This window comes from Schistocerca gregaria, chromosome 6, assembly GCF_023897955.1.
Source record: "Schistocerca gregaria isolate iqSchGreg1 chromosome 6, iqSchGreg1.2, whole genome shotgun sequence".
NCBI lineage: Eukaryota > Metazoa > Arthropoda > Insecta > Orthoptera > Acrididae > Schistocerca > Schistocerca gregaria.
Window position 1 is genome coordinate 267,688,788 of NC_064925.1, and position 23,867 is coordinate 267,712,654.

The window sequence follows — 23,867 nt, forward strand, 5'->3', positions numbered from 1 at the left end:
CTTTGATTTATTCGTTGGTTTCAAGCATCAAAGTAAGCTATCCATAACAAATAGTGATCGGAATTCTCTCTGATATAGTAAGTTTTTTTGTGTCACCCATGAAACTTAGTTCTTGTGGCATGACATATCACGAATCTGATCGACTCATATCTAAAAAATGGCAATTTTAGAGTCTATATTACCACCCTCCCCGCCTGGATACAGTTCTGTGGACTTCCATACTCCCTTGATCAGAATACAAAATACTACAATGAGATGCAGTTTCGCCAAAGGCAGAGCTTTCTGTCATGCTACGGTATTTTGCTACTGATAATTCTTTCGAAGATTTGAAATTTACAAGTGCAGTTTCAAGTCAAAGTATTTGACACATAGTCATGGAGTTGTGTCATCAATAATATATGCATTAAAGATAATATTCGGGTAAGTAATACGTGTACACACATCAGTATCTATACATACTTTTATTCGTGGCTTTGCATTAAAAAGAATTTTTTAAAACACATTGCTTCATTGCTGTAGGGCACCGTTCCCTGTATTTTTTGGGTACAAATCATGTGACTCATTTTTTACATTTTTTTTGGTACTCGTCTGCCCTAACATCCCACAATACCAGTATTGATTCATACATTTGGGTCACTCTAATAAGAACGCTCTCTCGTCCTGCTTTGAACTCGTTTTCAACACAACACCTAAAAGCGAACGCAAAGATATTCAGGGACTGTATCACGGAAGAGACTCCACAGGCATCGCAGTATACTTCAAAAGTTTTTGCCGTACTCAGCATTGTTGTGCAACCTCTCAATCTCACCCCTATACCCTACCGTTCAACATCACTGCGGAATAATATTGACCATCTAGAGGTCACTTTACTCTTAACAGTGGCTCTTGCATGAAGTGCTACAGTATTATCACTGACAATACTACAATAAACACTATCATTGTTACTATCATGATTACACAATAAATTAATCGCTATGACTTATCAAAATTGAGAAGGTAAGTTAACTAAAAAAAAAATAAAAAAAACATTGCTTATATCTACTGCTCCTTTGTAAGAGAAGACCTAAGGACCGTAAATTATCACAATATATAATTCAATATAGTATATTTATAACATAGCTGTCCAATGTAATTAACGTCCCTAGGTACTACATATGTCCAAAGTACTTAAAAGATCTCTAGCATACGAATGTATGAATAGAACACAGATCACAAACGACAAGGATATTTCCTACAGAAACAAAGGAACTTATACAGGGGTAGATTATAAATTCATGGATGCATCAATCTCTTTGGACAGTGTAACTTGGCTATGCTGTGCTACAAAATGAAGAGAAAAAGAGAGAGGATGAGAACGGGGAGGAATCTTTATTCAGCACATGGCTTGGTACAGGGAATAGTACTGAAATTATGCAGGTGCAATAATTATAGAATAAAATCACCGAAAACTATTAGCAGCTATAAAAGTATTACTATGTTTTTACTATATTTTATGTCATCTAGTCATCAGCAATCATAAATTTTCCATTTTGAATTTTTGTTACAAAACTGTGACATTTATTTTAATTTATCTCTTTTAAGAACAAAAGTGTGACTACCTTTGTTATGGGTTCCAGTTTCTTCGTCCTTTGTCGTGTACAGATTATTCCAGTACTGAACTTCGCCAGAGGCAGTAAAAAAGAATATTATTCCAGTTACAACAAGTATCCCGAATGTTATCCAGAAGACTATCCTCCACTCTTCCAGGGTACTCTGCAAAATATTAATCACTTGTTGATTCAAATGTTGATTTCTAATCACATGTTACATTTAAAAGTGTTGTTTTCAGAAATTAACCTGTGGAAGTAGGTTGAGCTAAGCTAAACACTGAATATCATGCAAAACTAAGACAAAGCTGTACTTAGAATTTGGATATTACAAATAATAGTCTAAATTCTAAGCAATGTCATCAGACCATAAAAATGTATACATATGCCAGAAAAATTAAACACGAATAACAACATACCAACTATTTGGAACATAATGAAAGTGACATAGGAAAATGAAGACATTTCTGTAAAGATAGGTAAATTACTTCATCCTACAGATAATGGAAAAAAATGTTGTTAGCAGATAATTTAGATTTGAACACTTCTGTAGCAAACAGCCCATAGTTTCTACAAAAATCATCCCAAAACAAGTTGATAAAATTCATTAACATTCCATACTTCTAAAGAAGTTCTCAGTGTTGCCAGTTCTTTTAAAAATAAGTCTTGAAGTGGTTAAGTTGACATCATTAGAAATCTAATGAAATATTTTTCAACTGAACTTTGTAACATTTTTGGGTTACTTATGTTATGGACCTTTTCACAGACGTACTTCCGTAGATAAACTTGAACATTCCGTTGCGAAGTCACTTCACAAAAAATGAAAAAAAACAGTAAAGAAGTTCCAATAAATCTAGTAACTGCCAGTATTTTCGATAATTCTTGAAGAATCGCATAACAGATTTCATAAACTCTTCATACTGGAAAATATATCATTAGCAAACAGTTTGGATTTCCAATATGGCTATCTTGACAGATAATGTAATGCAATCAGTAAGTCATAAATTATACCAAAAGAAATATTTTGTAATTTTCACTGTGTGAACTGGGCACTTATCATGCAAAAGCTAAAATAATGTGGAATAGTACTCACAGCAGGTTTATAATTTTTATCTTATTTGCACGACAGAAAGCAGAGTGTATCAGTTCCATGTTGATCACATAACAATACACACTTGGAATTTGAAGCAGCATGACCTGATGTGCCAGTGGATTCTAATTCGGTTTCTGTTTATTCTGATGCATAAAAATGATCTCAACAACCTGTGTATTAAATGACGTACACTGATGAGTTAAACATTTTGATTATCTGCTGAGTTGCTTGTTTCTCCGTTATTGGAACAAAATACATCAGTGATTCTGGGTATCAGGGATCCCACAGTTTGTGGAGGAATGTGGCATTACATGTCTACGCATAGGTCACGTAATTCGCGTAAATAACGGGCCGCTGATTTGTGTACGAACTGCTGTTGCCCGATAGATAGCCAGATGGGTGCCACAGGATTTGCATCAGACGAATTTGATCGCCGAGATATCTCCAAACCACTCTACCAAGGTTCTGTATCGGTGACACAAACAATTATACTGCTGAAATATGATATGGCCGTCGGGGAAGACATCAAGCATGAAGACGAAGTAAATATTCCTGAATTCCAATCAATAACAACTGCCAAGATGAGAAACATAGAAATAGGTATCCTCGGTGCAGCAAAGCAGCTTAAATCACTCAATAAAAGCAAGGCCTCCGGTCCAGATTGTTTACCAGTCAGGTCCCTCTCAGAGTATGCTGATACCATACCTCCACTTTAGTAATTATATACAACCACTAGCTCACAGAAAGATCCGTACCTAAAGACTGAAAAACTGCTGGAGACACACCAATATACAGAAAGGGGAGTAGGAGTAATCCGTTGAACTACAGACCCATATCATTAACGTCGATTTGCACCAGGGTTTGGCAATACATAATATATTCGAACATTATGAAGTAGCCGAAGAAAACGATTTATTGACACGTAGTGAGCGCGGATTCAGGAAATATCGTACTTGTGAAACACAACTAGCTCTTTATACTCATGAAGTAATGAGCGCTATCGACAGGGGATGTCAAATTGATTCCATATTTTTAGACTTCCAGAAGGCTTTCGACACCGTTCCTTACAACCGTCTTGTAACCAAACTACGTGGCTATGGAATATCGTCTCAGTTGTGCGGCTGGATTCGTGATTTCCTGTCAGGGATATAAGAGTTCGTATTAATAGACTGAAAGTCATCAAGTGAAACAGAAATAATATCCGGCATTCCCCAAGGAAGTATTAAGGTCATCTATTGTTCAAAAATGGCTCTGAGCACCATGGGACTTAACTTCTGAGGTCATTAGTCCCCTAGAACTACATAAACCTAACTAACCTGAGGACATCACACACATCCATGCCCGAGGCAGGATTCGAACCTGCGACCGTAGCGGTCGCGCGGTTCCAAGCTGTAGCGCCTAGAACCTCTGGGTCACCCACTCTATTGTTCCTGATTTATATTAACGAAATAGGAGACAATCTTACTAGCCGTCTTAGATTGTTTGCAGATGATGCTATCTTTTACTGTCTTGTTAAGTCATCAGATGACCAAAACGAATTGCAAAATGATTTTGATAAGTTATCTGTATGGTGCGAAAAGTGGCAATTGACCCTGAATAAAGAAAAGTGTGAATTTATTCACATGAGTACTAAAAGAAATCCGCTAAATTTCGATTACGCGACAAGTCACACAGGATCATTTAGTAATTGCGAAAGCGTTACGGAGATGATAGATAAACTCCAGTGGAAGACTCTGCAGGAGAGACGCTCAGTAGCTTGGTACGGGCTTTTGTTAAAGTTTCGAGAACATACCTTCACCGAAGAGTCAAGCAGTATATTCCTCCCTCCTACGTATATCTCGTGAAGAGACCATGAGGATAAAATCAGAGAGATTAGAGCCCACACAGAGGCATACCGACAATCCTTCTTTCCACGAACAATACGAGACTGGAATAGAAGGGTGAACCGATTGAGGTACTCAAGATAACCTCCGACACACACCGTCAGGTGGCTTGCGGAGTATGGACGTAGATGTAGATGTAGAACGTTTGAGTTTGCAGTGCTACCACGATCGGGAAGCATGGACTGGTACAGAACGGCGTCGTATTGAGTTCACCGATGAATCGTTGATCTGCACTGTCCAAAATGACAATCGTCGGCGAGTATGGTGGCGAACTGGTAACGAGTCCCAGGTCTGGGAGAGGTTGTAGCGGTGTTACGCCTGGCGTCTTGGTCTGTGGGGGACATCGGGTGTGATTTCAGGTTTACAGGTGGTAGTGACTGAAGGAACTTTGACGGCACAGCAGTATGTCACAGACATCATGCGTCCTAATGTGTTACCTTTCATGTGACAGCATGGTGGTACCATTTTTCAACTGGGCAAGGCTCGTCCGTGCTCTGTGTCTCCGTGAACAGTCTGCGTTATGATGGTGTACTCTCATGGCCAACTAGATCTCCACGTATATCCCGATTTTAACATATGTGGGACCACTCCGTCCCAGTGCCCATATCCATGGTATCAACTACAATTAACAACAGTTGTCGGCGAGTTTGTCTGTGGAGAGGATTCAACGGCATTATGACACCCACGCCAGCCGAATGTGTGCATGCATCCAGGCCAGAGGGGGTCCAACGCCATACTGTTAAGCGGGCGGATTCTGCGGAGTTCTTTGCAGGTTTTTCTCTGTTTTCCAATAACTGAATCACATATCCTCTCACCCGTGCTGTTTCATTTCGTTTTCTCATCCCATTCTCGGCGTTTTTATTTCTTAGTTTTGTCGAACAGTGTATCTTCCTCCTCAGCTTTTCATATTCAGTGGCGACCTTTATCACCGAAAACTGCAGTGATAATTCCCCGTTCTGTAGATGCTGTTTCATCTTGTCTTAATGGGAGGCTCTGCATCGTTTTAGTTAGATTCTCGGTTCCACACTACCACAGATGATCTTCGACGGCGAGTAAAACTAGTTACCAGCAAGATCTCTGTGTCATAGTTCTGAAGCTCCTGTAGTTGACTGTGAACTGACAAACAATGGCTTTCGGTAAGTTAAAGAAAATACCACTTGAAAGTTATATTGTACGACGTGAATAATTCCTGGTATCTCGTCATATTCAGTACTTACTTCTTTCGTTTTTCTGTGACTGCAGAGCTGCACGACCACTATAATGCTACGAGCATTCATTAAAAGGGTTTCAAATGGTTCAAATGCTCTAAGCACTATGCGACATCTGAGATCATCAGTCCCCTAGACGTAGAACTACTTAAAGCTAACTAACCTAAGGACATCACATACATCCATGCCCGAGGCAGGATTCGAATCTGCGACCGCAGCAGCAACGGGGTTCCGGAATGAAGCGCCTAGAACAGCTCGGCCACAGTGGCCGGCTTAAAAGGGTTTAGCAACTCATGGTGAATCGTTATGAGACTCGCAACCTGTCATGGTAAATAAAATCTGAAGCATCATAAAAAGCGACTAGTTGAGTTATTTCAGAAAACCTAGAATAATTACGACAACAAAGAACAGAAAACTAAAAGAATTATTGAAAAGTATCAGCGTACATAAACACAAGAAAATTTCACCGAAAATGGCACTACTTTAGCACCTTCATTTTAGCAGAACTCCTCGGTATATTTCCAGTATCAAAACCTACATTTCAGCTCTCTCAGCAGTGCCTTATTTAGCGAGAATATTAAACACATACTAATTATCTGTCCTTTTCTGTTGAGAACAGCCTCCAACATCTAATGTAGATCTATCAGTGTAAAACAATTTGGCGGTCTGCTAATTGATCAATAGCGGAAGGAAAACGCACTGATTGACTGGAATTGGTCCTCTACTTTTGGAAGACAAAGACATGTGGAATAACATCGATGTATTTTTCTGTTTCATTTTCCAACAACTCTTTATAGCGTTAATACGAAACACTTAGTTTAATTTGTTGTACCCATCTACATCTACATCCACATTTATACTCCGCAAGCCACCCAACGGTGTGTGGCGGAAGGCACTTTACGTGCCACTGCATTACCTCCCTTTCCTGTTCCAGTCGCGTATGGTTCGCGGGAAGAATTACTGCCGGAAAGTCTCCTTGCGCACTCGAATCTCTCTAATTTTACATTCGTGATCTCCTCGGGAGATATAAGTAGGACGAAGCAATATATTCGATACGTCATCCAGAAACGCACCCTCTCTAAACCTGAACAGCAAGCTACACCCGCGATGCAGAGCGCCTCTATTGCAGAGTCTGCCACTTGAGTTTGCTACACATCTCCGTAACGCTATCACGCTTACCTAATAACCCTGTTACGAAAAGCGCCGTTCTTCTATGGATCTTCTCTATCTCCTGCGTCAAGCCGACCTGGTACGGATCCCACACTGATGAACAATACTCAAGTATAGGTCGAACGAGTGTTTTGTAAGCCACCTCCTTTGTTGATGGACTACATTTTCTAAGGACTCTTCCATTGAATCTCAACTTGACACCAGCCTTACCAACAACTAATTTTATGTGATCATTTCGCTTCAAATCGTTCCGCACGCACACTCCCAGATACCTTACAGAAGTAACTGCTACCAATGTTTGTTCCGCTATCATATAATCATACAATAAAGGATCCTTCTTTCTATGGATTCGCAATTCATTACATTTGTCTATGTTAAGGGTCAGTTGCCACTCCCTGCACTATGTGCCTATCCGCGGTAGATCTTCCTGCATTGCGCTGCAATTTTCTAATGCTGCAACTTCTCTGTATACTACAGCATCATCCGCGAAAAGCCGCATGGAACTTGCGACACTATCTACTAGGTCATTTACATATATTGTAAAAAGGAATGGTCCCATAACACTCCTCTGTGGCACGCCAGAAATTACTTTAACGTCTGTAGACGTCTCTCCATTGAGAACAACAAGCTGTGTTCTGTTTGCTAAAAACTCTTCAATCTAGCCACACAGCTGGTCTGATATTCCGTAGGCTCTTACTTTGCTTATCAGGCGACAGTGTGTATCTGTATCGAACGCCTTCCGGAAGTCAAGGAAAATGGCATCTACCTGGGAGCCTGTATCTAATATTTTCTGGGTCTCATAAACAAATTAAACGAGTTGGGTCTCACACGATCGCTGTTTCCGGAATCCATGTTGATTCCTACAGAGTAGATTCTGGGTTTCCAGAAACGAGTTGGGTCTCACACGATCGCTGTTTCCGGAATCCATGTTGATTCCTACAGAGTAGATTCTGGGTTTCCAGAAATGACATGATACGGGAGCAAAAAACATGTTCTAAAATTCTACAACAGATCGAAGTCAGAGACATAGGCCTATAGTTTTGCGCATCTGCTCGACGACCCTTCTTGAAAACTGGAACTACCTGTGCTCTTTTCCAATCATTTGGAACCTTGCGTTCCTCTAGAGACTTGCGGTACACGGCTGTAAGAAGCCAAACATATAGATCACACATGTATATCTTTACACATTTCTGTGCACTCCTTCCTTTAGCATTCTCATTTACTAGTTTTTCCCGTTCCTTTTAATTTTATACCGATAAGCAATGTAATCCATTACCTGTTTACATCATGCTTGAGTGCTGTGTCGTGCTCGATAATCAGAAGAGTTTTTCAAAGAAAATATCACCTTTTCATAGCGAGAAGTTTGTGGCACTTACGTTGTAGGCAACAACTCCAATCAGGTATGGGGCCACCATGCCCGTGATGGAGCCAGCGCCGTTGACGAAGGCCATCAACGTGCCGGCGTAGTTGGGACTGAGGTCCAGCGCGTTCACCTTCATACCGGGGTAGAACGTCCCCATCAGGGCCATCCCGACAGTGAACAGGGCCACCACGGTTACCCGGTCACAGTTTGCGTACGACGCTCCGATAATGCCGGCGGCGGGTCCAACGGCGGCTGAAAGAAATGACATTTTTGTTAGGTCACTGTTAACGGCGTGTTTTACTGGAAGGTTTTCAATAAAACAGCTGATGGGGAAACATGCAGTCCATGAAAGAAATGAGTATTGTAATAAATACGGCACAAAAAGCCGTATTGAATCGCGTTTTCCATTATACAAATGTGATTGTCTCATTTGGAATTGTAACATCAAAGTTGTAGAAATAATTTACAAATTGACTATGTTACACTAGTGGCCATTAAAATTGCCACACCAAGAAGAAATGCAGATGATAAACGGGTATTCATTGGACAAATATATTATACGAGAACTAACATGTGATTACATCCTGAGAAATCAGTACCCAGAAGAACCACCTCTGGCTGTAATAACGGCCTTGATACGCCTGGGCATTGAGTGAAACAGGGCTTGGATGGCGTGTACAGATATAGTTGTCATGCAGCTTCAACACGATACCACAGTGCATCAAGAGTAGTGACTGGCGTATTGTGACGAGCCAGTTGCTCGGCCACCATTGACCAGACGATTTCAATTGGTGAGAGATCTGGAGAACGTGCTGGCCAGGGCAGCAGCAGAACATTTTCTGTATCCAGAAAGGCCCGTACAGGACCTGCAACGTGCGGTTGTGCATTATCCTGCTGAAATGTAGGGATCGAATGAAGGGTAGAGCCACGGGTCGTAACACATCTGAAATGTGACGTCCACTGTTCAAAGTGCCGTCAATGTGAACAAGAGGGGAGCAAGACGTGTAACCTATGGCACCCCATACCATTACGACAGAATGGCAATGACGAATACACGCTTCCAATGTGCGTTCACGGCGATGTCGCCATACACGACTGCGACCATCATGGTGCTGTAAACAGAATCTGGATTCATCCGAAAAAATGACGTTTTGCCATTCGTGCACCCAGGTTCGTCGTTGAGTACACCATCGCAGGGGCTCCTGTCTGTGATGCAGCTTCAAGGGTCACCGCAGCCATGGTTTCCGAGCTGATAGTCCATGCAGCTGCAAACGTCGTCGAACTGTTCGTGCAAATGGTTGTCGTCTTGCAAACGTCCCCATCTGTTGACTGAGGGATCGAGACGTGGCTGCACGATCCGTTACAGCCATGCGGGTAAGATGCCCATCATCTCGACTGCTAGTGATACGAGGCCGTTGGGATCCAGCACGGCGTTCCATATTACCCTCCTGTACTCACCGATTCCATATTCTGCTAACAGTCATTGGATCTCGTACCAAGCGAGCAGCAATGTCGCGATACGGTAAACTGCAATCGCGATAGGCTAGAGTCCGACCTTTATCAAACGCCGGTCAACTGCTCTTTGTGTATGAGAAATCGGTTGAAAACTTTCCTCATGTCAGTACGTTGCAGGTGTCGCCACCGGCGCCAATTTTGTGTGAATGCTCTGAAAAGCTAATCATTTGCATAACACAGCATCTTCTTCCTGTCGGTTAAATTTCGCATCTATAGCACGTCATCTTCGTGATGTAGCTATTTTAATGGCTAGTAGTGTATTTACTCAAAGACTGAAATACTAGAATAATAATTAAATGTTAGCTTTTTAACAGTGGCGCAAAATAGGTGTTAGAAAGTATTTGTCTACTGTGGTGTAACTGTAGATTCTCCTTGTGATACTATTGTACTGTAGATTTGAAAATTCCATAGCTCCCTCACCAATATCTCAGTTCGTCATATTTCAGAATGGAAGCACGAACATTGGAATAAGGTTGTTAATCTAACAGACATTACGCAAATTCTGGACGTATTGTTGTGGTGAGACCGAATTTAACAGCACATTTGTTTCAAGAATAGCAAAAAATTCATTTCTCGTCGAGATTGCAGAACTAATGTCAAACTGTGATGACAAAATTTAAGCTCCCTCTGACATCGATTTTGCGTAATGTTTTATCTGTTTTTAAAAGGTTGATGAAATGTTTTGAAAATAACGGATCCCTACATGATTCCAGGAAGGCCCAGTCAGGACGACCAGCTTTAATTGTAACCCTGGAGAATGTGGAACGAGTGCGAACCGCAGTCAGTGAGGAGCCCACTACATCAACAATACACGCAGCACAGCAACTCAGGATGTCACGACGGTATTTCCAGAGGATAATGAAAGAGAACTTATCCTTTTCTCCCTCAAAATTCAACGGTATCTACCTTTGAAGGACAGGCATTGGATGCTCAATATTCTTTTCCAAATGAGATCATTGAGGCCTCTGGAAATGGAACAGTCGGTATGGACCTGATAGGGCTTAGTGAGGAGGCACTCTTCCAGTTCCATGATGCCAATGGGCTACTGAGAATCGACTCGTTCAAGTTGCTGCACATCATCGACGAAACGTCACAGCGCAATCAGTGCACTACGCATTATTGGGCTCATTTTTATTGAGGAATCTGTGACTGCAGAGTAAATACAGACACGTACTGGAAGCTGAATTTGTACTGACTACACGACGCGGCCAAATGCTCCGAAGCTACTGGTTCATGCAGGATGGAGAACGTCAATACCGTATTGCGGACGTCTTCTTTTCTTTCAGGAGACATTTGGGGTGGACACCTTACCATCCACTGAACGCGGTGTGGAATGGTATGTTTATGGTCCCGATCTCAACTTTTGTGATTATTTCGTATGGGGTCATCTGAAGGACAGTCTTCAAAGGGTGCCCCTGCAACCCTCGAGAATGTTGGTATTGCAATTTCCAGTGAGATTTGTGCAGTTTAAAATGATGTTCCTCAGAAAGTCATCACGAAATTTAGTTCAAGGCTATGCACACTAATAGTTGTAGAAGGAAAGCACTTTGAAAACCTTCTGCATTAAATTTCAGGTTGAGCGTAAATATATGGTAATAAGTAAAAATCTAAACTGGACTGAGCACGTAAAGGCAATGTGCGAGAAGGCATCATCATCTCTCCATGCTCAACAAAAGTATAAAAAGCTCTTCTCTCTTGACCTGAAAAAGAAACTTGTACAAACACTTACACTTCGAGTTACTGATTACAACGATGTTATCGCGCAAGGCCTTTCTCAAGAAGGCTCACGTTACCTGGAGTTGGTCATGAACGCTTGTGTTCCTTATATCTGTGAAGTTCGACTGTTTGACAGTATTTCACCATCATCCTGTTTGAGAGCAGACAAGCGCAGAGATCTTCTCCACTGTCTTATTAACGTACACTGTCCCTCATATCTCTCCCCGACCTCAACACTCTTGTCTGAAAAACACGGATGAAAACCCGTTCCCATCACTACACCGTTCAGCCACCTTCTCTTAATCCTCAGTATCAGGAACTCAACTCTGGAACAACCTGCCGTATTATGTTAGAGAATCTTACAACATATCCAACTTCATAAGACACGCAATGACATATCTAGCAGATACAGCAAGACTAAATATTACTGTTTTCCCTTAACACAAGCGTTACTCTTGTAGAGCCTTCTTTCCGACCTAATCTTCCTCATTTCCAAGTATTCTTAGCCGATGCAATCTTCTTAAATTTTCTTTCCCCAGAACTCGCTGTACCGGAAAACATCTATTTTGCAACCCTATAAATTCTTCTTGTGCCTGCCACAACTATTATCGTCATTATTATTATTATTATTTCTTTACTTTCTCAGACGTTATGTCTGGTTAAAAATTGAAAGTGAGGCGGACCTTGATCAAAAGTGACTTCCTTTTAACTGTACGGTATATGTTACATTGCATTTAGGAACTTTCGGGTAATTGAACATGTATCACTAATTACAGATTTCTGTAGTTGTATATATACGTTTGGATGCAGCTGTGTTGCGTTGATGTACTGGTGGATATTGTGTGGTAAGACTCTTGTAGTTGATAGTATAATTAGTATAATGTCAACTTTATCCAGATGCCACATGTCCTTGACTTCCTCAGCCAGTTGGATGTATTTTTCAATTTTTTCTCCTGTTTTCTTCTGTATATTTGTTGTATTGGGTATGGATATTTCGATTAGTTGTGTTAATTTCTTCTTTTTATTGGTGAGATTGTGTCAGGTTTGTTATGTGGTGTTGTTTTATCTGTTATAATGGTTCTGTTCCAGTGTAATTTGTATTCATCATTCTCCAGTACATTTTGTGGTGCATACTTGTATGTGGGAACGTGTTGTTTTATTAGTTTATGTTGTATGGCAAGTTGTTGATGTATTATTTTTGCTACATTGTCATGTCTTCTGGTGTATTCTGTATTTGCTAGTATTGTACATCCGCTTGTGATGTGATCTACTGTTTCTCTTTGTTGCTTCCAAAGTCTGCATTTATCTGTTGTGGTATTGGGATCTTTAATAATATGCTTGCTGTAATATCTGGTGTTTATTGTTTGATCCTGTATTGCAATCATAAATCCTTCCATCTCACTGTATATATTGCCTTTTCTTAGCCTTGTGTTAGATGCGTCTTGATCGATGTGTGGCTGTGTTAGATGATACAGGTGCTGGCCATGTAGTGTTTTCTTTTTCCAATTTACTTTCTTTGTATCTGTTGATGATATGTGATCTAAAGGGTTGTAGAAGTGGTTATGAAATTGCGATGGTGTAGCCGATGTATTTATATGAGTGATTACTTTGTGTATTTTGCTAGTTTCAGCTCATTCTATAAAGAATTTTCTTAAATTGTCTACCTGTCCATGATGTAGGTTTTTTATGTCGATAAATCCACTTCCCCCTTCCTTTCTGCTTAATGTGAATCTTTCTGTTGCTGAATGTATGTGATGTATTCTATATTTGTGGCATTGTGATCGTGTAAGTGTATTGAGTGCTTCTAGTTCTGTGTTAATCCATTGCACTACTCCAAATGAATAGGTCAATATTGGAATAGCATAAGTATTTATAGCTTTTTCCTTGTTTCTTGCTGTCAATTCTGTTTTCAGAATTTTTGTTAGTCTTTGTCTATATTTTTCTTTTAGTTCTTCTTTAATATTTGTATTATCTATTCCTATTTTTTGCCTGTATCCTAGATATTTATAGGCATCTGCTTTTTCCATCGCTTCTATGCAGTCGCTGTGGTTATCCAATAAGTAATCTTCTTGTTTAGTGTATTTTCCCTTGACTATGCTATTTTTCTTACATTTGTCTGTTCCGAAAGCCATATTTATATCATTGCTGAATACTTCTGTTATCTTTAGTAATTGGTTGAGTTGTTGATTTGTTGCTGCCAGTAGTTTTAGATCATCTATGTATAGCAAATGTGTGATTTTGTGCTGGTATGTTCCAGTAATATTATATCCATAATTTGTATTAATTAGCATGTTGGATAGTGGGTTCACAGCAAGGGACAACCAGAAAGGACTTAATGAGTCTCCTTGGTATATTCCACGCCTAATCTGTATTGGCTGTGATGTGATATTATCTGAATTTGTTTGGATATTAAGTGTGGTTTTCCAATTTTTCATTACTATGTTTAGGAACTGTATCAATTTAGGATCCACTCTGTATATTTCCAATATCTGTAGTTACCATGAGTGGGGTACACTATCAAAAGCTTTTTGGTAATCAATGTATGTGTAGTGTAGCGACCTTTGTTTAGTTTTAGCTTGATATGTCACCTCTGCACCTATTATCAGTTGCTCTTTACATCCTAGTGCTCCTTTGCAACAGCCTTTTTGTTCTTCATTTATAATTTTGTTCTGTGGTGTATGTGCCATTAATTTCAATGTAATGACTGAAGTTAATATTTTTTATATTGTTGGTAGGCATGTTATGGGCGATATTTTGCTGGGTTCACTGTGTCTGCTTGATTTTTAGGATTCAGATAAGTTACTCCTTCTGTAAGTGTATCAGGGACTGTGTATAGGTCTGCACTGTAACTGTTAAATAATTTAGTTAGATGTGAATGTATTGAGGTGAACTTCTTTGGCTAGAAATTTTGCTATTTTATCTTTTCCAGGGGCTCTCCAATTGTGTGTAGAATTAATTGCTTGGGTCACTTCATGTTGAAAAATTATCACTTCAGGCATTTGTGGTATCATCTTGTATGTGTTTCTGCTTGTATCCACCGTGCATGTCTGTTATGTTGTACCGAGTTTGACCATATGTTGCTCCAGAAGTGTTCCATGTCTGTTATGTTTGGTGGATTGTCTATTTTAATGTGTGTGTTATCTATTGTCTGATAAAATTTCTTTTGGTTTGTGTTGAATGTTTGGTTTTTATTTCCTTCTATTTTCACTTTCTTTCTTCTAAGTCGTTTGGCCAATGCTTGTAATTTCTGCTTCTTTTCATCTAATTGTTCTATCGCTTCTTGTTGTGAGATTTTACCTAACCTTTCTCGTTTTTTGTCTGATATTTCATTTCTTATAAATTGTGTTAGCTGTCCGATGTCTTTTCTCAGTTTTTCTATTCTGATTTGTAGCCTGTGTTGCCATGCTGGTTTTGTGGGTTCTTCTGTGTATTGGTTGGTTCTGATCTCTGCTAGTGTGTATATTTAGTGTAGTGAGTGCTGCTATATAAACCAGTAGTTGTAACTCTTCCATAGTTGTATTTCATTTATTTTGTTGTGTATGATTGTGTTGATAGTTGTTATTGTTGTTGCGACTTGTGGGTTTATTCAAGAACGGTCTACTGCCCGTATTTGTATCTTTGTATTCTATGTATATAAGCTGAAATTTTTCTTCTATAGCTAACATGTGTGTCACTTCGTGTTCTATTTGTGCTTGTTCTGGTGGCTGTCTTAAGATTTCGTTTTCCTCTGATTGTTTAACTGATGTGTGTTGTTCTTTGTTTGTTTGCTCTGGGATGTTTGAGTCCATTACTGTATTTTCTTCTTCTTCTGATTGCACATTATTTTGTTCCAGTATTTGTTGTGCTTGTTGTTTGATGTTTTCTAATTCTGACAGGGGTATCCTGTTATTTTTTATTATTACACTGATCTGATCAGCTAGTCGTTGTTCTGATAAAAATTTTAATTCTGGATATATGGTAACAAATGTTGTTTATACTTGTGATCTGTATCCAGTTGTGTTGGTTCCTAAGTTTGTTGCTTGGTAATAACAAAACATGAGGTGTCGGTTAACTTCATCCAACCATCTCATCCTCTGTCTTTGTTTTCCATCCAGAGTGGTTGCAGGAAGCATATCCTGCAAAACACCTCTATTTGGATTTAAATCATTTTCCGTGTGGCTAGCAGTGTCATTAACATTGTGGACGGGCATATGGTTCAAGTGTCGTCCCCGACCATGACAGCGCTTGTCCAAGGCTTCATTAGTTTTGTCCTGAACCAACTAATCATACTAAAAGGGGGGTTAGCCCTATTAGAGGATGTTTGTTCTTTTCGTCGCCTTTTACGACTGGCAGATCATACCGGAGACCTATTCTTTTCCCGGGCCTCAACGGGGTTTACTATTATTACATCACTGTCACTATTAGTGGCAGCAGCTTCAGTCGTAAAAGTACTGCCATTATTAACTTTATTAGTTTGTATTCAATATAATTTATTTACACTGCCACTTCATACACTCAAATCATTATAATTGTTAATTCTTAAATCACAATGATGTAATAGATATTATATGTCTGAAACCCTGGTTCCACGTAGGGGAGGATCTCATGGCCATAATCACATCAATTAAACAAATAAATAAATAAATAAAGATAAATAAATATACCAAGAATCCAGCACCCGTTATGTGTCGTAGCAGACAAAATCTTTGTAACATCTAGTTTGCACCACCCTGTGTTTTTAAATTGTTGGAAATATGTTTCTTTCCAAAAGTGTAGGATGCAGTAATGTTCTGTTTGAAGCAAACAAGTAAGTTAGGGTCTAATGTTCCGTTGACAAGTTAGTTACAAGGTAAAGAACATGCTCCAATTGGGAAAGGATAGGGAAGGAAATCGGCCATATTCATTTCAAAGAAACCATATCTCGCGTTACGTTAAGAAATTTAGGGAAACCAACGGAAACTTAATTCTAAATGCCGGGTGGTGTTACATATACTTCACTATAGAAGATCATAAACAGCTGGAAGAAACTGAGACATCGCTGACTCATAGCTCAATAATTAATCGATTGCATAAAACGTTGAAGAACAATAATTTCGCCTCCGCTTTCTGTGAAATGACCATCCCACTTCTCTACATTCCACGGCTCATATTAGTTCTTACTTTAGTGGGCAAAGCTGGCTAAGGTTTTTAATCCTCTTCTTCACCTAGGACTGAACTTTCTGCCTGTGTAGCGCGTTGCGCAATATACTTTTCATTGTACGATGATTTTATCAATGAATCATTACCTTCTATTTACAGCTGAAATTGCAGGAAACGGTTGCTCCTATGTCTCTTTATGAGCTGCGTTTTGTACTACGTTCATTGTGACTAGAGAAGCGTACACCATCTGAGCTCCACAACAGAGTTTCTCTTATTTAATAATTTATCTACACTAAATTCGTTTGAGGCTTCTTCTTCTATATCAGCTTTTTCTGTTTCCCACTACACCATAAATTTAGCTAGCAATATTCTTCTTCGACGTCCATGTTCTGCAACTTTAAGTGGTCGAATCACTTACTTATCACTGTCTCTTAGCTTGTCGCCTTTTTGATTACGACAGAAATAAGTAAAATTAAGAATCCGAATTATCTATTCATTCGCTATTATACATGAACTCACGAAGTTTTATGCCATCTTCATACAATATCGCTCTAATCATTCTAATCAGCTACTGAAGTGTTTGTTTGCTTTCTGCTAACGTGAAACTTAATGATTAATGTAAGAATATTCCTTTATGGTCTACATTGATTTATTAGGCAGTTACAGACTGAGGTGACGAGTCATGGTACAGCAATATACACATATACAGATGGCTGTAGTATTGCGTACACGGAATATAAAAGGGCAGTGCATTGCCGGAGCCGCCATTTTTAGTCAGACGTAGACGTGATTATAGCCGCATGACGGAAATTAACAGACTTTGAAAGCGGAATGGTAGTTGGACTGGACACATGGCACATTCCGTTTCGGAAGTCATTAGAGAATTTAATACTCCGAGATCCGCATTGCCAAGTGTTCAGGCATTACCTCTCACCACGGACAGCGCAGTGGCCGATGGCCTTCACTTAACGACCGATAGCAGCAAAGTTTGCGTAGTGTTAACAGACAGGCAACACTATTTGAAATAACAGCGGAAATCGATGTGGGGCGTACTACGAACGTATTCTTCATGACAGTACGGCGAAATTTGTCGTTAATGGGCTATGACAGTAGACGACCGACGCGAGTGTCTGCTAACAACGCGAGATCGTCTGTAGCGCCTCTTGAGAGCTCGTGACATCGATTGGATTCTAAACGACTGGAAAACCGCGGCGTCATTAGGTGAGGCCCGATTTCAGTTGGTCAGAACTGATGGTAGGGTTCGAGAGCGGCGCAGACCCCACTTAGCCATGAACGTAAGTTGTCAACGTTGTTGGGTTGTTCGGGAGAAGAGACCAAACAGCGAGATCACAGGTCTCATCGGATTAGGGAAGGATGGGGAAGAAAATCGGCCGTGCCCTTTCAAAAGCATCCCGGAATTTTCCTGGAGCGATTTAGGGAAAACACGGAAAACGTAAATAAGGATGGCCGGACGCGGGATTGAACCGTCGTCCTCCCGAATGCGATTCCAGTGTGCTAACGACTGCGTCACCTAGCTCGTTTAAGTCGTCAGCGAGTCACTGCGCAAGCTGCTGATGTCTCCGTCATGGTTTTGGCTGTGTTTACTTGGGAGGCACTGGGTCCCCTAGTCTAGTGGAAGCGATTTTTTGGCTGTAAATGGTTATGTTCGGCTACTTGGAGACCATTTCCAGTTATTCATGGACTTGATGGTCCCAAACAACGATGTCATGTCTCACGAACATTACAGACAATGCGAGCGAATATTTTGGCCTCCTGGATTGCTCGACATCAACACCGTCAAACATTTGTGGGACATATTCGAAAGAGCCGTTAGTGCACAACACCCAGCGTTGCCAGCACTTTCTCAGTTATAGACAGCTGTAGAGGCAGCATGGATCAGTATTCCTCCAGGGAACTTCCAACGAGTCCACGCCACGTCGAGTTGTTGCACTACGTCGGATAAAAGGAGGTACGACAAGACATTAGAAGGCATTCCATGACTTTTGTCACTTCAACGTATTACCTATTTGGTTGTTGTCACTAATGTGTACGAGGTCAAAAATGTTTGTGGATGAATATTTCTCATTTCTGTGCTACACTAAAACTGAGTGATGTGACAGTGTTAAGTTATTATCCTTCTAGTATTACTGTTATTTTCGAATTGTGACTAATTGTTGATTGTTGACAACAAACTTTAATAACACAATAATTTAGCATTATTATTCTTTCGATGAAAGAGTCGATCAAGTGTAAACAACGAGCATGTGTAACTTGCTGGCAGATTAAAACTCTGTGCCGGACCGAGACTCTAACTCGGGAACTTTGCCTTTCGCGGGCAAGTGCTCTACCAACTGAGCTACTCAAGCACGACTCTCGCCCGCGTCCTCACAGCTTTACTTCTGCCTGTACCTCGTCTCCTACCTTCCAAACTTCACAGAAGCTCTCCTGTGAAAGTTTGGAAGGTAGGAGACGAGGTACTGGCAGAAGTAAAGCTGTGAGCACGGGAGCGTGAATCGTGCTTGGGTAACTCAGTTGGTAGAGCACTTGCCCGCGAAAGGCAAAGGTCCCGAGTTCGAGTCTCGGTGCGGCACACAGTTTTAATCGGCCAGGAAGTTTTATATCAGCGCACACTCCGCTGCAGAGAGAAAATCTCATTCTGGGAACGAGCATGTGTATTGAGGCAGTAGGAAAACGCTTCGCAGTTGTGTAAAATATGGTGTTATGTTTTGGGTTCTGTAGTATTGTTTGATGTTCTCTACTTACCTACGATTGTGAATACTTTCCGGACGTTAGTTGTATTCATGTATCCACGCACAAGTATCCAGTCCGCAAGCCAGCCAGAGGCAACTGAAGAGATCCACATAGCAACATAGGGTAGCGCCGACAGCAGACCATTCTGTGGGCAAGAATCAAGCCGTCTATCACGCATCCTGTACCTCAAAATGTTTTTATAATACACACTATCCAAAAAGATCGGAGACTGATTTTATTCCTGGATTATAAACGACGTCAGAGCAGTAACCAGAGTAGCTGTTTTAACTAATAACTGTTAAGAAGAGATTTGAATTCGACAAGTCGGTTATGAGTAGTAGCTTCAAACAGTGGACAAATGGCTGAAGCGTGTCATTAACCGCAGTGGAGCAAGATATCTAAATCAAGTTCCCAACAAATTTTCCAGAACTTTCTGAAGCGGAGAAAAATAGGTGCAATGTTTGTCTTCCTCACACTGACACCAGAAGAAAACAATGACGCGTGGGCACTTGCCGCGGTTTGTCTCAAGTGCACAATGTGGACCGTTCTTTGCTGGAACAAATCATCACGTGTAACGAGACTTGGTGTTATCAATGCGAAACTACCGCAAAATGAAATTTGACGACAACACCGACATTCAAGGCAATGCGAGGCTCAAGTTGAACAACATCTCAGAGAATTTTTCTGACAGTTTCATCTGGTTCTTTGAACGTTCTGTGCTTTCTGCTCATGTGGGATTAGACTATGCAAAACCCGTCAGGCATTAATTCTGTTTCAACTCTTCTCCATTTATTACTACTCAAGTTTTGAAATTTTTTGCGCTGACAGCGTATGTTGCCGAAAACGCAGAGGAATCGCTACATAAGAATCAAGAATCAACTTTACCGTCTAACGTGTCTATGATAGCAACCATAAGTCACGACCATTCGTTACTAATGCCTTTGTTCGAATCTGAAGCGACAATTAATGCTACTTGCCATGAAAAAGAAACATTCACCACACTGAAAAGACATGCTGATCTCCAGCTCTTGAAATACATTTTGCAAAAATGTTATTTACTGTGCTTATTCTTGAGGCTGTTTTTAATTTTCGTATGAGATCAGCAAGAAGATAGAATCGAATCTCCTTTATAAGGTATAGGACACTCGGTCACTCTACGAAGGAAACCTAACATTTTCCCGCGAATTCCCACCCAACTGGCTAAAACGACACCTTTATTTACATGTGCTTAGAATAACTACGCTGTCTCTTCCGAGGGACGTAACCTACTCCTGAGAAATAGGTGCAATTTTTCTTTTGTGCTTACTGTTTCCAGACCGCTTTGTTGTAACATCGCTTCGTGCTCCCTTGTAACTTTGTAGCCACTGGGCAGCTGGTACACTCATAAATTAGCAAGAGAGAATGGTCACAGAAGCATACAAAATACATGAAACAGAATTGTCATAACTTTAGTTTTCCCGCGCTAGTGGTAAGCTACATGCAGAGATAAAAATGGGAAGATACACTAACCAACTAGTTTAGATTTAAAATGGGCTGCTCTGATAAATTGACTATGATGAGATGGCCCAAATTTCTTACTGTTAGAGCTTATAAAGATGATTGCAAATAGTCGACCGAAACAAATAAGAAAAAGTGGCAAATCTTTGTTCTTCGTTTTCACACGAAAGAGTAAAAGATTTTCTTGGCATAAGCGGCTGAACTTTTATAGAGTATACCTTACCACTAAAAAATGTAAATAATATAACAGATTTATGGATTCACTTTGTCGTAAAATTTTCTGTATTTTTCTGTGTAAGAATTAGGGGAAACAATTGACTCAAATATTTTCAAAATTCATTAATTAAATCTGATTCACTGAGGCAGATCATTATTGTTCATAAATTCTTCATGCATGTCCAGGTGAAACACGTCTAACATAAAGTTGTCTGACATGAATATCATTTACAAAAATTTAAAATAATTATGTTAACACTTAATAGAAATTTAACCTGTTTAGTTTACTATACCTACCAAATTCATTATTTATTCTTAGTAACTCTATCCCACTCAGTTTTGCGTACAAATTTATGGCAACAAGGCAGAACGTACAAGGTCGCTAATTTGCAACCAACTGCTTTCACTATGTGCATAATGATGGAGGTGGTTCTGTTTAAGTTTCTTTGTGAAAGATTAATTTATGATTTTAAAAGTTTAAGATCCATCACATTAGGTTTGAGAGAGGTCATTATATTGCTTTTTAGCATAGAAGCACAGCATGCTAACAGAATAAAAGAACAATGCTATTTCAACTAGGCAAAGATCAAATGTTATTTGTGTTATACACAGCATCTTTCACAAATAATAAGACTCGGTGATACACTTATTGCACCACGATTCTGATCACATGAAGCTTACACAGTACTACCATACTGTTAGCTTTACCCAACCACATTTTACTGTTCTCAATCCACTTAAATGGAAAAGAAAGGAAAGAGAAATTACGTGCTCCTAAATTGTCTTGAATATAAATACTAATCTTCATCTCTCTCCTGTCTCTGTCCATCTTCCCCTCGCCTTTTCTTTGTCCTCTTTCATCCCCCTCACTCTATCCATCACTTCTTGTTCCTCTTCTTCTCCTCCTCTCTTTCTTTCCATCTCCTCCAGCCTCCTTCTCTATCAATCTCCTCCTTCCCACTTTCTATGTCCATTTCCTCCCACCCGTCCCCCTGACCTTAGCCTTGTTTATTGTTATTGCAAATTCAGATTCTGTAGTATAAATACAATTTCCTTGTTTGTTAATGATGTTTCACTACTGTATATTTATAATGTTTCCCTATTATTAAATTTATATAAATTTATGCATTACATTTATTTAAAAATGGCAAACATCCTCCTCTAGAAAACTGTTAGAATAATATCGTCTTGTCAAACAGCTTGTTGACAAGTATGAGAGAGACTTTCTTGGACTTTGTGTCATGTAGTATTTTAAGACATGACGATATCCTTTCCTTTTGTCAATTGTAGAAAAGCACTTGGGTACAGCTATATTTCATTTTACTACTAAACACAAATGATTAATAGACAATTGTATCATACAACAGATAGAAGTATAGTGAAACATATTCTAAAACTTACAGCAGAAATGGAAAATCGCAGAACATTCTTCATGTACTTTGGTAGGTCTGTAATCATAGTGTAGAAACCCCAATCGTGACCAATTTGAGCGAAGATCAGACCCCAGAGAGGAATAGATTTCAACATGTGGAACCATGGTATTGGTGGAAGATCCTGAAAAAGAGAAGAGGGTTATGTTAGTCGTAGCAGAGTAAGACTTTCGATATCAACTGTGGAAATCATTGTTTCGTTTTACCTTGATATTATATCATATAAATGTGAAAATAAAAAGGTTTGTTAACAAATCCTTCGATATAGCACTTTTTGGAAGTGATAGCGCAAAAGCTCATTAATTTAAATACTGCAAAACAGTTTCCATGTAACTGAAAAATTTTAATGCAAATAATTTGTTGACTGATTCATTTCTGCAGAATTCATCACGTTAGTAAAAGGTTTTACTCTCAGGTTTGTAATCTCGTGCAAGTACAGAAAAGGTAGGCATTATACAGCATGTATGACATATACATTTCGTCTCAAGTGTCCTGTTATCTATTAGTAGTTATTTTATTCGTCTAAATTTTAGGAACTACGACTGCCTTGTAATTCTCATCCTCATTGCCGGCTTAGTTTTCTTCCCGTTTTATTACCATGTGAAGTGTAACTGTTATTACGTCTCATTTCACTGTTTAACGAAGGTTGTTACACGGCATGAAATTTCCGAAGATTCAAGTATGTGTCAGTCGATGGTATTCTCTGTGCAACTGTCTTTGGCTGACACTTAGCAAAGTGAGAGCAATTTTGCTTGGAGTTTGGAGTTTGGTGTGGCGTCCAACCACAGTTCTGCAGGAGAATACTTGAAAGGGCCGATTTTGTTTGTGGCACTTGTATAACTTCCTGAATTCTTTGACATAGATACAGATGGAGCCTCATGCTGCTTTACTTGGAAAGATCGCCCTTCACTGTTGTATATAAATAATGCATTGTTGTTCGTATTGTAGTTGACTGACGTTTGCTTAGGCTGTCCACCACAATATGAAATAGTTTGATAAAGAAGGTATTCAGTAATAATTCTATCTGAGAAAGATAGTTATCAAGAATCAAGCAAAGTAAGATGAGCTTCACCTTGCTCTGAAGTGTCATCAAACAATTAGAAATCTTAAAATATACTTAAAACTGACACGATCTACTCTAAACGTGAATGTTTCTACCTTATACATCTAAGTTCCTGTCATAAGTGATGTCTTAAAAGTGAAGCAATTCCTCGGTTTTTTAGACGGTTGGGAAGAAACTCGCTGAAACAATATTGAAGAAATCACATTCGATTTTTCCAGAAATGGTTTGTGGAATAACAACTGGACTCCAGTCACACCC

General features: G+C 39.6%; 1 protein-coding gene across 2 annotated transcripts in view; it reads right to left on the reverse strand.

The window, feature by feature from the left end:
* LOC126278329 (putative inorganic phosphate cotransporter) overlaps positions 1–23,867 on the reverse strand; it is a 331,537-nt gene that overhangs the window by 10,562 nt on the left and 297,108 nt on the right. For both annotated transcript variants that reach the window (XM_049978349.1, XM_049978350.1), the window contains exons 6-9: positions 22,518–22,670; positions 19,416–19,548; positions 8,317–8,555; positions 1,599–1,752 (exon numbers count right to left, since the gene is read on the reverse strand). In XM_049978349.1, coding sequence (XP_049834306.1) covers positions 1,599–1,752; positions 8,317–8,555; positions 19,416–19,548; positions 22,518–22,670 — 679 coding nt within the window. The remainder of the gene's footprint in view (positions 1–1,598; positions 1,753–8,316; positions 8,556–19,415; positions 19,549–22,517; positions 22,671–23,867) is intronic.